A 14782-nucleotide genomic window follows, 5' to 3' on the forward strand; every position below is an offset into this window, starting at 1 on the left:
CTAATGATGCGTGTGATTCGCTGCGGGATCAGTCAAATGATAATGATAGCAAGAACCCACCCCCCCGACTGTTAGCTTTACGCTATACACAGAAAGTCTTTTTTCAACGACACCAAGGGGCAGTCCTCGACCGAGTGATACCTCATGACCCACTAGCACCTTCTCGCACTGCACCCACTCGCCCGCTCCAGATGTCCACCGGCCCCAGCACACTTCACCCCACCGGTATCCAAAACCCTGGCAATAGGCAGGTCTTATTGCCAAGACCCACATATATCCAAACAGCATCGCCAAGACCCCCGCTGCAACGCCGACCGCTGCCAGAAACGGTGCGGTGTCCGAGTATGGATGCGCTACCTGCACGGAAGGAGAGAAAATCAAACAAAAAAAGGTCTCCGGCCGAGATAGCCGCGAGTTGAGTGTGTGGCGGTGACTGGGCGTTATGCTGCTGGTGGGCACTAGTACTAGAGACGTGGAACTTCCGAGTGGGTGTCATGTATGCTCTGAGAAGGGGTGTGGTAGGGTTGGGTAGTTGGGCGGGAAGGGTTTGGCGGGAGGTGGTGTCCCAGGGACTACGAACAGCAACATGTAGACCACGTGCACGCATCTTGATATATACACACCCACCGGAATAGAGACGTGTAAGCTAAACCCACGACGGTAGGCGTGTGCTTGGCCCTCCGAACCCGCTATATTACCACACCATGGTTAGCTAGAAGTAATATGTTTCGTCTCTATGTCATCTGCCAGGCATGGCTGGTATATTCTCACCATCCCTCCTGTAGTAGTCTGGCTGCCTGGCTAGAAAGAAACCCAAACCCTGACCAACCTGCAGTGAGAGTGAGAGTGAGCGTCGTATTCGCAGGTCCCAGAAGCTCTGATCTAGCTGGATGTGACTACATGGCCGTGTTTGGGTCATCTGTTGTCTTAGTCGGGAATTGGGTGGATGCCGTGACTTGAGGTTGCTTGTTGGGTCTGTAGTGTGGCGGTGTGTGGCTCATATGCAGAGTTACATACATGTAGCTCTGCGGCTTGAGAGAGATGTCTACTACTCCTGATCACAGATATATACACACACGCAGCGTTCCACGGGTACCAGCACACTGCAACGCGCACCTGACAGCCATCCATCCACTTCCACTCGTCTTCACACACACACTCATCACAACACCGCAGCCACTCACATCACACCGCATCACACACAATCACTCGCACCATCCACATCAGAAGAGACACTTTTTTATTTCAGCCACACCACAGCTCGAGTCCTCCAAGCGTATCACTGCACAGAATACATGACCCACTCTTTGCATTTCCCGCATCTACCCCCCGCCGCAGAAACATTCCAGTAAGTCCAGGTCCAGCCATATCCACCATCGTCCAAAAAACACAGAGAGAAGAAGCAAAAAAGGAAGAAGAGAAGGAAAGGAAAGTCCTGGGCCATCTGGGAGGGTCGTCCATCCGGATCCGGTAGCCTGGGGGAGTTCATTTACGCACCGTTTCCATTGTAGAGGAGGTAGTTGGGGCTGCCCGTGCCGGGGCTGGTAACGAGTCCCGATCCTGCAAGGGCGATGATGCGGGCGCGGACGGCGGCGGGGGTGGACAGGCCCTCGAGGCCAATCAGGTACGCGGCGACCCCGGCAACGTGGGGAGAGGCCATGGAGGTGCCCGAGATGGTGTTGGTGGCCGAGTTGCTGCCAATCCAGGTGGAGGTGATGCTGGAGCCGGGGGCAAAGATGTCGAGGGCAGAACCGTAGTTGCTGTACGAGGCACGGACGAGGGACGAGGTGATGGCGCCGACAGTGAGCGCGCTGGCAGCGGAGGCGGGGGAGTAGTTTGCGGCGTTGGCGTTGTCGTTTCCGGCGGCGACGGCAAAGGTGATTCCTGCGGCGACGGCGTTGTTGACGGCGCTGTTGACGGCGGCAGAGTAGGAGCCTCCGAGACTCATGTTGGCGACTGGCGGGGGCCAGTGTCAGTCTCCTGTATCTCTCGCCTTCTATATGGATGGGTATACTTACCGGACTTTGTGGTTCTTCCGTTGCTCTGGGCGTTGGAGGCGACCCAGTTGATGCCGGCAATGACACCGGCGTTGGTGCCGGAACCGTCGTCTCCAAGGACCTTGACGGCAATGATGGTGGCCTTCTTTGCGATTCCATAGGTGGTGCCGGCAATGGTTCCAGCGACGTGGGTTCCGTGGCCGTTGGCGTCGGTGTTGCTGGATCCGGAGACGGCGTTGTAGCCCCAGACGGCGCGGCCACCAAAGTCGTTGTGGGTGGTCAGGACACCGGTGTCGACGACGTAGGCATAGACGCCGGAGCCTGCGCTGCTATCATAGATGTAGTTGGAGCCGGTGCCGGACTTGTGCGAGACGGAGCCAAGACCCCACGAGGAGATGGGAGACTGGGTGGTCTGTTGCCGGGTTAGCTACGGTTCAATATATAATCAGGATCGATATCATATTGGAAACTTACAATGGCACTGGCAACGACGACCGCGTTGGGCTCGATGTAGGCCACCTCGGAGCGAGTGGCAATCTGGTCGATGGTCTCCTTGTCAAAGGTACCGGCGTAGCCCTTTAAGCTCCCCAGAGTGTAGGTGTAGTCAAAGGTCTCGGCGCGGGGCTCGAGTCCACGCTTCTTCATGGACGCAGCGTTGACGCTCGAAGCCCAGCTGGTGTGGGCCTGGAAGGCGGCATCAGAGACACCCTCGTTGAGAACCACAATGTACGAGTCTGGGACAATGTCGCCGGCCTTGGGCACCGAGGGGACGGGGCTGCCAAAGACGGGGAGGATCGCGAGGGCCGCAAGGGCGAGGTTCGTGAGAAACTGCATTGTGAAGAATGGAATACCGGATGGATCAAAGGCCAGAAGAAGCTGCTATCAGAGATGTGCTTTGTTGGAGACGAAGGCTGATGGGGGAAAGGAGACTACTCTTTGGGGGGCGGATATCTCGGTATTTATATCGAACGAAGCCTTGAATTCAGTCGCAATTCGACCACGAGAACTGATGGCGGCAGAATGACTCTCAAGCTGGAAGGTATCGAGAAGGGAGCTCTGCGGAGCGTCCCGAGGGTGGTGATTGTTCGTGAGATTGCGAATCTTTAATTTTTCTTCCCGCACAGCTTCTTCTTGCCCCCTACTGTAACTGAGCCTTACGGCCAAGCTCCTGCTCCGTCGTTGTAAACATTCACCATGGCCATTTTAGGCAGGCGAACTAAACCCGGGCAGAGATGATGGCAGTCCGTCTGGGAAAGCAGAGGGAGCGGGGAGATGGGGTAGAGCTCTAGCCACTCTGCATAGACTCTCTGTTCGGGAAAGTTTCCAAATTCGCGATGCAATCCCAGCAGTCGCGGTGATCACTGACACTGTTCTGTAGAAAACAGTTGAAGTAGTACGTTTCCAGTCAAGCCACTGCGCTAACCAAGACTTTGAAATTGCCTCTGCCACAAGTCTACCCGCATTAAACGTAGTTTCAGGGGAAACTCGCGACAGGCATTTTGGCTTTACCAGGGCCAATAGGACATGGAATTGGTGTATCGTGTGGCCCAATTACAGCGGCGCCCCCCCAAACGCTATCGTCGTTTTGGAAAGAGGCAAGCTTTTGGCATATGCGGTCGGTTGTCAACTCCCACGGGCATCCCTGCTGCACCCACCACAATCACATATCGGGGGCGGTGTGGCTTTCGAAGAGGCTTCCGTTTCCCCTCACTGTTTCACGGCGTTTCTGCACGATCGAAGATCCGATTCACGAGCAGCGCAGGAGGATAGAAGCTGCTATAAAGAGAAGGTGCACCACACCCACCAGTCGAGAAACCTTATCAGCACCCCACGCCCCCAGATGAGATGGCGCTCCTGATAATGCGGTCCTGAGGTATGTACGCGCCAACGGTCGGGCACCTTCTTTTTCCTGATTGCGGGGTAGAAGAACTGAGGAAGGTCAATCCCATCCATCCCATATGCGCAGGGTCATATAGGGAAGCACTGGCCCGGCAGACAGCCACTCGAGCGCGCTCCCGGGTGCTGCCGATGACGTTATGGGCGTGTCTCGGGAGTCGGATGGACGTTCTTTACGTGCGCATGTCTGGCTGTCAGCCTCTCGGGGGTTTTCATTGCTTTCGGACGCGCTCGGGAGAAAAGGGAACCTGTCTGCCTCGGTTTGCCATTGCTAGGCAGGAACCTCCTTGAACGAACAAGTCTGTCGTCTAGTGACGAACGGTGTTCTCTGCACCCGGCTGTCGGCCACGAGACAAAATGCTGATGGCTAGGATTACTATTCTGTCATCACTGTCTCTTGTGACAAGCGCAATCGTTCCAGGCGCTGCTCAGGGAACAGGGTCGAGTGCCGCATCGCTAATCGAGTAGGTCGTTTTCTTAAACTTTAGCGAATAGTAGCACCGTAAGATCGATGCTAGATGGAGTGGATGCGCTGACTGATAGCCATGCCCGGGTAGGGAAGAAGCGAACCTACGAAGGGAAGTTTACTCTGCTCAGGTGGAGCAGATAGATGGACGTCGGGCATGTGTGGTCGTGTCGTCGCCGCGATGATTAGTATATGCGCTGTGCGATATGGACATATGCAATATTACATATTTCTTTTTCCCAATAATCTCCGTCTCAGATCACGAACCCTAACCCACAACATAAGCAGTGGCAGGGGAGAGCGTGCCTGTAGATCATGAACCCGGATCGCACACTTGTCCGCGGGACTCGGCGCTGGCCGTTACGGTCAGCGATCTGGCGCGGTCGATTTAAACTCGCCCTAGGAGATTATAATTATAGCGAGAAAATCAAGGTTTTTTGGTAGATGCTAAGTAACCGGTCCTGTGGGTCTTCTCCTGTGGCACCTTATCGGTGCTTTGTTTATAGCCCTGTACCTAGCTGTGTTGACGACATTCTACTTTCGGTATGTGCGCCGTGCTGGAGAGGTTCGTCTGATCTGGTCGGGTGCTGAGTTTCAAGCTGGCGGGTTCTGGGTGGGGATGTGGCGGTTTGCGAGAGTAGATAGATGCATGTATCTACCTCCCACTGTCTAGTTTGGGTGGGATGCAAGCTGAGACCGGAGCATTGGCTGCGAATGGGGAAAGTGAGTGGGCGCTGTTATCGACGGTTTGGAAATCTACAGGGTCATCATCATGTTTTGGGGTGTTTATTCTAGTGTCTATCACTGAAATTGGGAAGTTCTTGGTTCTTCTGGCTGTGGGCCAATCAGGGTTGTGGGGTGGATGGTGCAATAGCCGCTGGGGATTATCTCTTGCAATACTTGATGCTGTGGAGGGCAGGTGGAGGGAGGAGGAGGAGGAGGAGGAGGAGGAGGAGGAGGGAGGATGGTTCGGGGGAGAGTTGGCCGGTGATAGATTTATCGGGTTGTGGTTGAAAGAAGGTTTGGCTGCTGACACAAAGGGACACACACACACACACATGCACTAATTCAGGGACGCAGCCACGGGTCCTGTTTGGATGGTCTAGAGCTGTCTCCGTTCCTTGATCTCCCATCCTCCCTCCCACTCCATCCCTCACCTCCTCCCTCCCCCCTTCCATGCAAAGAAACGGTTAAGCACGGCTGCACGTGCAATCAACCGGCCAAAGACCGCACCTCAAAATAGAGAGCTTAATATATTCATGCATAGATAAGCGATATTGCTAGTGCTCGACACTGACAAACAATCTCCAGAGCTAGCTACAGTCATTAATTCCGTCATCTCTCGCCAGGAGAAAGGAACACCGCCGCCCCTTTTCACATGGGTAGCCGAACACTGACCATCCCGATACGGGGACGTGAGCAGACGAGATGATGCCGTTTGTAGAATATGTACAGCATTGGTGATTGCTATAGCCTATAGGTGGCCGTGTTTTATAACAGCTATGGAATACGTCTGTCATTATCATAATACCCCCCACTATCACCACGCTGCGGTGCAGTGCGGCACTGGTTATTGCATGCCGAAATAGACTGCGTGCTTCCGGAAATGGTTCTGATGACCCATGTAGGCCTGATAAGAGGGAGGCATTGAAATTCTGAGGTATATTGTTATGATTATGATTGATGTGCGGATGTGCGTCATGGAGTATCACTCGTTTGCGGGTTGCGGAATGTGGGATGGATTTCTGGCTTGGGCCTTGGGGTTATGGGCACGGTGTTAGAGATGCTGTGCTGATGGGTATTTCTGGGGCTGTGCAGCTCTTTGGTTGGTTGGTTACTGGTGGTGAGGTGGCGCGCTCTTCAGTTGAGGACTATTTTATTTTTATGGCAATTACATAGAATATATACAGACATGGATGAAACAGTATCAGAAGTAATCCAGTGGAACGAGCCTGAATTTGCATCAACGGAAGAGTGAATTTGGGGTTGCAAAGGAATGAGCTATATGCCATATTATCGGGAGCTGGAAGTTGAAAAAACTCATCACCGGCAGGGAGGTTGATAATATTGTAGCCGTTTGATATGGAGAATCCCTGTTTTTAGCTTAGTCCATTTAGGATCACCCGTTTTTGCAGAGTGTGTGATAGCTAGATCTGTGGTTTTCCTTGGTTGATACTGCCCCCTACCGGGTCTTTTCTTGGTTAGTCCTGCGATGCGGGATAGAGGTGGTCTTGATTGTGCTCATCGCCGTGTACGCCGGTTGTCACGTTCTGTCTTCGGATCTGGTGCTGTGTTCACACAGCGCGAATGATGCAATTAATGAATTAAACGAAAAAAAAAAAAAAAAAAAACACAGTGCGAATGAGATTCTAACCGTTGGCGATATGCCATTCATAATTGGTGAAAAGCTATTTATGCCAAATTAAGTCCCAAAGAGCTGTTTGTGAGATTTTGACACCGGTGACGCTCTGTGTATATACCGCTTGGTCTGATGTTTTGCGACACCGGTGGTCATGTTTTCACTGGTGGCGGTGTAATGAGTTTGTCATACCAAAGACTTGAGGTACGTTCTAGGGAATTCAATGGGGTAACGGTAGTGCTATCTCGATATATGATGCAAAATGTTTGTTCTGGTATCTCTAGAGTCTGGGAAAAGAGTTGCGTGGGTATTCATGATGACGAATATAGGGAACGTCCACCCGGGATATGGATTTTGAGAACAGATATTTGAGGCATACTTTAGCATTTGCGTGCCATCATCGGTGCAATCCGCAGAGGTATTGCCGTGAATTCAAGCCGGCCCTTTAAAGTTTCCCCGAGATATGCTCCACATGATTCGTGCGCCCAGCTTGGCCGCCAGAATGATAGAAAGTCTTGATAGATATTTCTAAATAGGGTACACGGGATTCACGAGAGAGTGGAGAGGTATATATTGAATGCAAAGCTGGGGGGTGTCAACGGCGGATAAAACTGCTATTGGTTTACAACGTTGGGCTCAAACATCTCGGGGACAACCCAAACCCTTTCATCTTGATAAGCTAGTATGCGGGGTAGTTAGAGTTATGTATGCGGGTTGCTGAAAAAAGTCGTTATAATGATGGCCATTGTGGATAATCTCCCCCGCTTGTGCGTACCGATGAGTATATTCAGCCTATCTGATCTCGAAATGTGCGGAATGTAAGCCAGGTTTAGTAGCAAAACGTGTCAAAAATCTTGAGATTTTCGCAGCTACCCGTCATAGTCTCCCGACAGCGTACTCCTAGAGATGACACAAACGTGGGGCGCCCTATGTCTGCTGGACAGCTGGGTAGTAAGCTTCCAAGAGGCGAAACACGTTGTGTATGCATATCTACGGACAGATCGTTATCCGCCTGACGTACCGTCGGACAGCGCCGCGATGATCATACCACTCCGGGAGCTGCGAGGAACCCGATTGGCTCTTCGAGATTAATCCGGAGAGCGACAGGGGTGCTCGGAGGCGCCACAGTGGACCTGGAGAGGAGGGATGTGGCTGGTGCTGAGAAAAGCCACTGGTCACCTACCAGAGATGACTTCGCGGAGGGTAGCGGGTAGTTAGAGGAGAGCAGGTACTTACTTAGTTAGAGCATGTACTTAGCTGTTGCGTGCCTGACTCCTAATCTCAACATCAACAAAAGCTGGAATGTAGGAGATAGCCGTGGGAGAGTGAGGGCGGATCGAGGTCGGAGGAGGATGATGGAGCTTGAGTTTCAGTGCGAGTCCTCTCGCTCATAATGAGTAATGCCCTGAAGTTTACTTCAGGGATTAGTGGAGTTATGGAAAAGGCCAAATACTGTGTCGTCATTGTGCTAAGCCATCAATGGCCACCACTATTATAGACTGTTGCGAGTCTGGGAGCCAAACTATGTATGTACTTCAATCTGGATAGTAAAAGCAGCCTTATGCGAAACCTTGTGAAAGTGTTAGTGATTATCTCACATGGAACATAATATAGGTCAAGGTTTTCTGGGCCCCGATGATTTCTTCTATATATCACACTTTTACTCTCTCAGGTATGAACACACCCCATTCGAGAATGATCGTAGATGAGATACTATATCCATGAATAAGGTATTATTTTAGTGTCCGTTGAGGAACGCATTATTATACCGGACAGAGGTACTAAGCCCTGTTAATGGTAGTGTTTATGATTCTGGAAACATAAATGCATGCGTGTAGGTCTCCAATATCTATAGCCAATCCATAGATAGTCAAGAGCATCCATCCCGCGATCCGAAGATTGGTAAATATGCCGACCAGCTTAGAACCGCTTGGGGAGGGCTTTTTATAAAATATCGAGGCGTAATCTATTAAATTATGCAGTGCTCGCGATAATCAATCACCTCTCATGTCGGTCATTATATCGATTCACAGACTGAGCTCTGGCCTAATATTAAAGGTATCTCAAAGGAATGACTGATATACTAGTGTTGAATGGGAAGCTTCTATTGACCCCAATTCGCGGACACTCCGGTATTGGATTGCGTTCCAGAATGAAGCACGTTCGTATCTGGAGGAGTACACACTCGACGTTACTGCGTTCATACAAAAGAACTCCATATCTCTACACTTCACCGTCCCTCATACCAAATGTTCCCAACCTATCATGATCTTTTAAACCGCCAGCCCGAATTGTAATTTGTGGAACCCAAAGCTGTTTGAAAATCGTCATGTAGGGCACACATATAAGCGCAATAACAAGGGAAACCATTACATTGTTTTTTCTTCTTTTTTTTTCCTTTCTTTTTTCTTTTTTTTTGTTTAATTCATACTCGCATGCAACCTTTCACTTATGGCGGAGCACTCAATCTACAGTACAAGTACAGGGTTTCACCCATTGTTTTTGTTTGTATTGCATGTTGTAACACAGACTTGCACAGAAACATTGCGTTCAAGGGTTCACAGTTTGCGCTTTGTTTTAGTTTTCTCTAATTACCATTTGGGCTCACAGTTTAAGGTACAGTCTATGCAGCTTTAACCAAGATCTTCAAATGTTCGTTGTTGAAAGTCGTTGCCGGTTTAACGAGACGCATGATAGTAGTGATCATGATAATAAAATAGGCGAAAAATAGTGATAGTTATAGAGTATAAACAACATTATTGTTATAAAATTACAAAGCTTACTCTACCAGCCATGGAAATGAATCGTTTGATTCGTTTCCCACCAAGCGAATTTTGGGACGCTTGTGGAAAAGGCATAAAACATTCATTTCCAAAGCCGAAAATCACTTTTCTTGATCCAACTCCCCTTATGTACTACCTATTCTGGACAAGGATGCGTCATCATCCCAAAATGTGTTTTAAGTTTCCTGATGCCTTTTCTTATTCCCTTTTTGATGCCTTTTCTGATGCCTTTTCCGATGCCTTTTCTTATGCGTTTTCTGTGACTTTTCTACAATAGACACGGTTTATGGGGAACGTATAGAGTTTAATATATCAATCAATGGCGTAGGCGATAGGATATGGACTGTGTAATCGCTGTTCTCTAGGTTCAATCCCTGAATAAGTCTTTTTTATTTTTTTTATTTGTATCGTTTATATAATGTATATATAAGTCTTCGATTAGTGGTGATGTGTTTATTAAAGTAACATATGAGACTTAAGATTCATTTCCGGATTCATTTCCCCATAGTAAAAAGATTCATTTCCTTGGTAAAGACAGTTCACTTAATAAACACATTTCCGATGATCCATTTCACACCAAAGTTTTACGTGAGTATAAGATGCATTTTTTGATTCATTTTAATAGTTGGTAGAGTTAGCTCCTTGGATGGCAACCCGAATCATATTGAAAGAACACTAGAGATATGTTTATCCATTCTGTGTGGAATCTAAGGGGTCTCGAGTGATCGTCTATGACAGTTAACCATTTAGTGTCTTTATTGATGGGGCTAGCTCGCTGAGAGGTTAAATTTGAACTTTGAATGTTAATTACCAATAAATCTTCTCACAGATGGGTGCCACTCATCATTGCTAAAACGTTGTATAGGCAATGGGGGGATTTTCTGACTAGTCGAGGGTATTTCAGAGAACGATACCCTATTTCACAAAATACAAACTATCTTTGATAAAATGGACCACTATATATCACTGAACTCATAACACTGAAGGCCATGATACAAGAAATACCGAAAATGATATAAGTGAAGCCTCTTGAGTTGCGGTTGAAAATAATCGTTGTTGGATTATTTCACCGTTTACACACCTAAAAGCTGAAATCAAAGATGGGGCCAAAGTTTCTCCCACCTATGTGTCTCGTATGCCCCCAAAGGAAGGCATCGCACACTGACGAAGGATTCGATAACGAAGTATAACCTTGCCATGACATACCCAATGCTCAATCCTGCTATAAATAAAAGGTTGAAGCTGTAGAAGAAGAGCAAAAACAAACTTCCCAGCCAATGCTGGTCTATATCGTCCGTCCATTTGTTAAACCGAACAAGCCATTTCCCACCAACGTTCAGTCGTGAGTTGTGAGTCTTGTAATATTCCAAAAGACTTTGCTGGATTGCGCAGATCGGGGCAACAACTCCAACAAATATGCATGAAAGACGCCAAAGCCACAACTCGGCTTGCGAGGGGAAGGAACCGTTCCAGACACTGGCGTGGGAGGCGCCGTGGGACGAACTAAGATAGCCCAATATCATGATCGGGTGGGCCAGGCCGGACTTGGCCTGAGCTACGCTGCCTCTGACTTCTAGATTGTTACTTTCCTCAACGAACAGCGTACCCTCACCAATCTTGATGCCAAGAGGATAACTATGAGAGGAAAAATCGCGGACGCCGAGGTGTTGAAAATTTGGTGTACGTAGTGCATCAGCAGCCGCAGCAAAGATCTCCAACTCTGTATTATTCACATGGAACATCTCTCTTCCTTCAATTGTCAAGCGAAATCCCTTCTCGCTATGTACGAGGTATTGGCCCCGAAAGATCATCACTTGCCCGTCAGCCTTCCTCTCCCTCCTGATTATTTTGTTGAGGACTGTGTCGATGTCTTTCTCCAACGAGTAGGGCGAACCAGTGACTGACAAATCCGTATTATTATTCGGGATCTTTGAGCAGGGGGGACCAACCACGCGTGATGACGAGGGGAGACCATCTGACTGCTCGTGAGCGGCCATGGGAACAAGCTCCGGGCCGGGGGACCTTTCGGAGAGGCGTATCTTTAGGTATTGATGGGAACTGGCATACGCGAGAGCACAAAACCCTCGGTCAACCGCACGAAGGGTTAATGGCTGACCAACGTCAAGAGGTTTCTCCCACCAGAATCCGTACATGGCAACTGTGCAGATAACGTGTATTACAACGTTCAGCTCGATGAAAGTGGTGGGCAGCCCAACACACTTCCGGAAGATACACTGGACCACCATCCACAGAGCCTGAGCGCAAACCACGAATTTCGACAGGAAATCAGCTTTTCCTTTGTCCAAGATGTCCCCTTTGAGTTTCGCCAGGTCAGATGGGATTATCATTCCTTCGGAGAGAAGATATATCAATCCTTTAGGCGTTAGAGTGAGAAGACCGCCGCGAGAGGTTTTCCAAGGACCCAACGTATATCCTCCCATCACCGCGAAAAATGCACTTTCGAGGCCAAAGTCTTCCTCAACAGAATCTTTCTTGAACTCGAGGCACTGGCCATTCTCCTCATCTGTAGCGGCCATGCTTTCATTCTTCAGAAACCGTAAAATCGCGCGCGCATTTCGCCATTGTTCAAAAGCTGCCCAAAGGACTAGTTCAGGGGCAAAAAGCCCGATAAACAGCCAAAGTGCTTTCCGACGTAGTTTCTTGCCGGGGGAAGGGTCGACGTTGATGTTTAGATGGATAGCTGTCCAGACGCAAAGGGTGAGGGTAATCAAACAACTTAGAATAAGACCCATTGTCCCCCGACCTTGCGGCTCGGCTCGGTATGGTGGTTCCCTTTTCAATGGTGGAGAATGGGCCGCATGGGCGGGGAGTGAGAGTGTGGCTTGGGCAACCGCTAGAATGATGGTGAATGAAGTACTAACTCGAAGCGGGGGCGTTGTATATGCATGTTGGGATAAAGGACTGATCTAAGTGGGGTAAGCATTTGCGCGCTGCGAATTCAAGGGGAGTTATTGATGTAAAAGGTATGTAGTTCAATATACCTACATGTATGTACTTGACTTATACCAGCCCAATTGGTGGTATTAACAAGATGTAACGCTGTATGTTTGTTCGAATCCGACTAAAGAACCTGCCTCCCCTAAAGCCTGAGCTGCTTACACCATCGGGGATTAGCTTATTTCGTTGTATAACTCTCTTGGCTACATGTGGAAATAGTAGACCTCCATATAAGGCGGATGGATTGATTACAAACTTGAAGTCTGAAGTAAGCCGGGAATAATAGCAGTTGTGCGTGCCGTTGCTTTGGGAAGGAGGTGATCTGGGGTGGGCGATGCGTGAGATATTTTATGAGAAAAGGCTCAACGAGCATGAGTTGTCCTATGTAGCTGTACCCCGCTTCTAGTATGGCGAAAACCTAACCCTTCTCTAACTCGAGTAAGCCAGTCTGCACCACTCAGAACAAGTAGATTAGCCATGCTGAAAGTACTATTTATAAACACAGCCAGTGGCGTTATGTGCCTCTAGGCTAGATTTCAGGGGAGCTCGGGGTTAATATCTGCACTATGCATAGAAGCATGTAGTTACTCGTAATGTAGAGTAGAATCTCCTCAAGGCGTACCCGACGAACTATATAGTCGTGACCTCATATAATGGTCCTCTCTGCTCAGTCCGTTATACACTCACTTCGTGGGGAAACAAAATTGGCTGATTTACTGTAGTGGCGATTGCATATTGGGAGATAATGTATAGCACCGTGTGCCCGCAAAACACCATATAGCCGTGTATGTCGTAGGTTGGTCAGCATGTCTCAGAGCTCCAAGAGTTGGTAGCTTCAGCTTTCAACAGTCACCGGGGGCAGTCAAATTGCAGTATGCCTCGCCGGCCAGTCAGCAATCGGTTTACGATTTGGCTCCTGGAAATTGTCCGATAATTTCAGAGGGGCTGAGATGCTTGGAGTCATAGAAAGGACATCGCAAGATAAGCTGAATGGAAAGAGAAGCAGACAGGAATGTAGGATCGATCAGCAGATAATATGTTGGCCCCAGCGGAAGAGAATGCTATCCATTTTAATTTTCATTATCATAATTTGTATGTCAAATGTTGTCATAACTTCCAAGCTACACACAATTAATGAGTTATCAATCAATCAACTCAGGTTCGTTAGCAATTCAGCGCATGAGTGATAACCAATGATCTGGTGATGCCCTATGTCATCTGACTGGTTTCGACTACTATACGCCCCGGGCCACAGATTCGAAGGAAAATGTTAGAAACATTCAGAAATGAAACATTCATTACTGGTTTTTTCAAAAAAAGAAAATAACTGAATACAGCATATTCGGCCCTGCCACTTATCATCGATTTCACCGTATTCTCGACGGCTCGTATTATAAGATGTTTTTTTTTCTTTCATAATTTTCCTTGTATATATCTCTGGAGATTTTGTTAGGTGTTTAGTACAGCTCCCGGTATCTTCCCCCCTCGCGAACAAGCAAAGCTTTAAAGGCTAAGCGATTTGATCCCGGTTCTTGGGGTCGGTCAATATAATGCAGCCCGGGATCAAGCAGTTGAGAGCGCTCAATATGTTATCGGGAAAGGACATCCAACATTATGATCACCTCACTATATTGAGAGAGAGATAACCGTCGCCTATAATAGCTCATAGTATGGTCCACAATGGCGAAGCACTCCGTGCCTCACCCCGAAGCAAATACCTCGAGCTGATGCGGGATATACTCTTCGATAAGGCCGAAGGGCCTCGATTCATCGACTCGAGTCAACCCAATACATACATCTACTCTTCAAGCTGTCAGAACAGAGATACTCGTGTACTCTAGATCCCAGTCGATCGAACCAGATCAGAGCGGTTGAGAATCCACTTCCAAGATCACCTACCTCGAACAGCATCGAGATGGCTCGAGGCGTAGGTGTACATGGCTCGAGGCAACGAAAGGCAAATGTCCTCATAGGGAGGCAACTCGGCTTCCTCGCCTTCATGCGCTTCATAAACCACACTGCCAGCTCATTGTGATTGTATCGAGGGGGTGAGTAGCGAGTATTCCGCAAGGTTCAAGAGGTGGTAGTAGAGGCTGACAAGTTAGTCTACAGTAGGAGTCCTGGGAGACTCTAGTTTCAGTGAAGGTTAATAGGGTAAGGGGAATAGCGGCATGATGGTTCCCTTTTTTTTTTTTTTTTTTTGTTTAATTCGTTAATTGCATGCAACTTTACAGTTATGGCAATACTCCTAAACTGCCCCTTCTCCTCCGCCTCCAGGAAATAAAACTCTAGAACCCTCTTTTATCTTATTCCTCGTTTCCCG

The 14782-nt window shown here is 48.6% G+C and overlaps 2 protein-coding genes across 2 annotated transcripts; both read right to left on the reverse strand.

Moving 5' to 3' along the window:
* Positions 1-1489: 1489 nt before the first annotated feature.
* On the reverse strand, positions 1490-2831 carry LAJ45_11112 (uncharacterized protein; the record flags this gene model as incomplete). The annotated part of the gene is made up of 3 exons (XM_046120623.1): positions 1490-1956; positions 2019-2409; positions 2472-2831. The coding sequence occupies 3 exons, from the start codon at positions 2829-2831 to the stop codon at positions 1490-1492; spliced, it is 1218 nt and encodes a 405-aa protein (XP_045966210.1).
* A 7764-nt stretch (positions 2832-10595) lies between these two features.
* Positions 10596-12254, reverse strand: LAJ45_11113 (uncharacterized protein; the record flags this gene model as incomplete). Its single annotated transcript, XM_046120624.1, has 1 exon — positions 10596-12254. One exon carries the CDS (start codon positions 12252-12254, stop codon positions 10596-10598), a length of 1659 nt encoding a protein of 552 aa, XP_045966211.1.
* Between the last annotated feature and the right edge of the window lie 2528 nt (positions 12255-14782).

Source organism: Morchella importuna, assembly GCF_003444635.1.
Source record: "Morchella importuna strain M04M26 chromosome Unknown Morimp01GS056, whole genome shotgun sequence".
Taxonomy (NCBI): Eukaryota; Fungi; Ascomycota; class Pezizomycetes; order Pezizales; family Morchellaceae; genus Morchella; species Morchella importuna.